The 449-nt window shown below is 63.9% G+C and overlaps 1 protein-coding gene across 1 annotated transcript in view; it reads right to left on the bottom strand.

Annotated features, from left to right (window-relative positions):
• CNNM1 (cyclin and CBS domain divalent metal cation transport mediator 1) overlaps window positions 1-446 on the bottom strand; it is a gene marked incomplete at its 5' end in the record, with an annotated part of 17,902 nt that extends 17,456 nt beyond the window's left edge. Inside the window, one exon of the mRNA XM_010142529.1 lies at window positions 155-446. Within this exon, the coding sequence (XP_010140831.1) occupies window positions 155-446 (292 nt within the window). The remainder of the gene's footprint in view (window positions 1-154) is intronic.
• Between the last annotated feature and the right edge of the window lie 3 nt (window positions 447-449).

The following is a 449-nucleotide window of genomic DNA, read 5'->3' as shown; positions in this document are numbered from 1 at the left end:
CACCGCTCCAGCGCAGGCAGGGCCCAACTCCTCCCCGCCCCCCCAGTACCTGCGGGGTCCTGCCAGTAGGCCATGGGGGCTGCTGACCTGGGAATCACTGGGGGTGCAGAGGGGTGCAGGGGGAGCCCGGGGAGTGGCAGCTGGGCAGCCTCACCCTTTTTGAACTCCTCAAGCACTGTGTCAAGGCGTGTGTCGTTGAAGACGCAGTGGAGCGGGCGGCGGTAGAAGCGCGTGACAGTCTGGAGAGGGGTGCAGTCATCAGGGTCAACAAAGGCCAGGTCCTTGACGAAGAGCAGGTCGACAATGTTGTCACGTCGGTCACCCTCATAGACAGGGATGCGAGTGTAGCCGGAGCGGAGGATCTCGGAGACGGTGGCAAAGTCCAGCACAGCATCAGCACGCAGCATGAAGCAGTCGGCCAGCGGCGTCAGCACGTCCTCCACCACCTT

Source organism: Buceros rhinoceros, unplaced genomic scaffold (genome assembly GCF_000710305.1).
Source record: "Buceros rhinoceros silvestris isolate BGI_N320 unplaced genomic scaffold, ASM71030v1 scaffold32598, whole genome shotgun sequence".
Taxonomy (NCBI): Eukaryota; Metazoa; Chordata; class Aves; order Bucerotiformes; family Bucerotidae; genus Buceros; species Buceros rhinoceros.
Note: the sequence above shows the minus strand (reverse complement) of the source record. Positions and strands in the feature narration are given on the sequence as shown.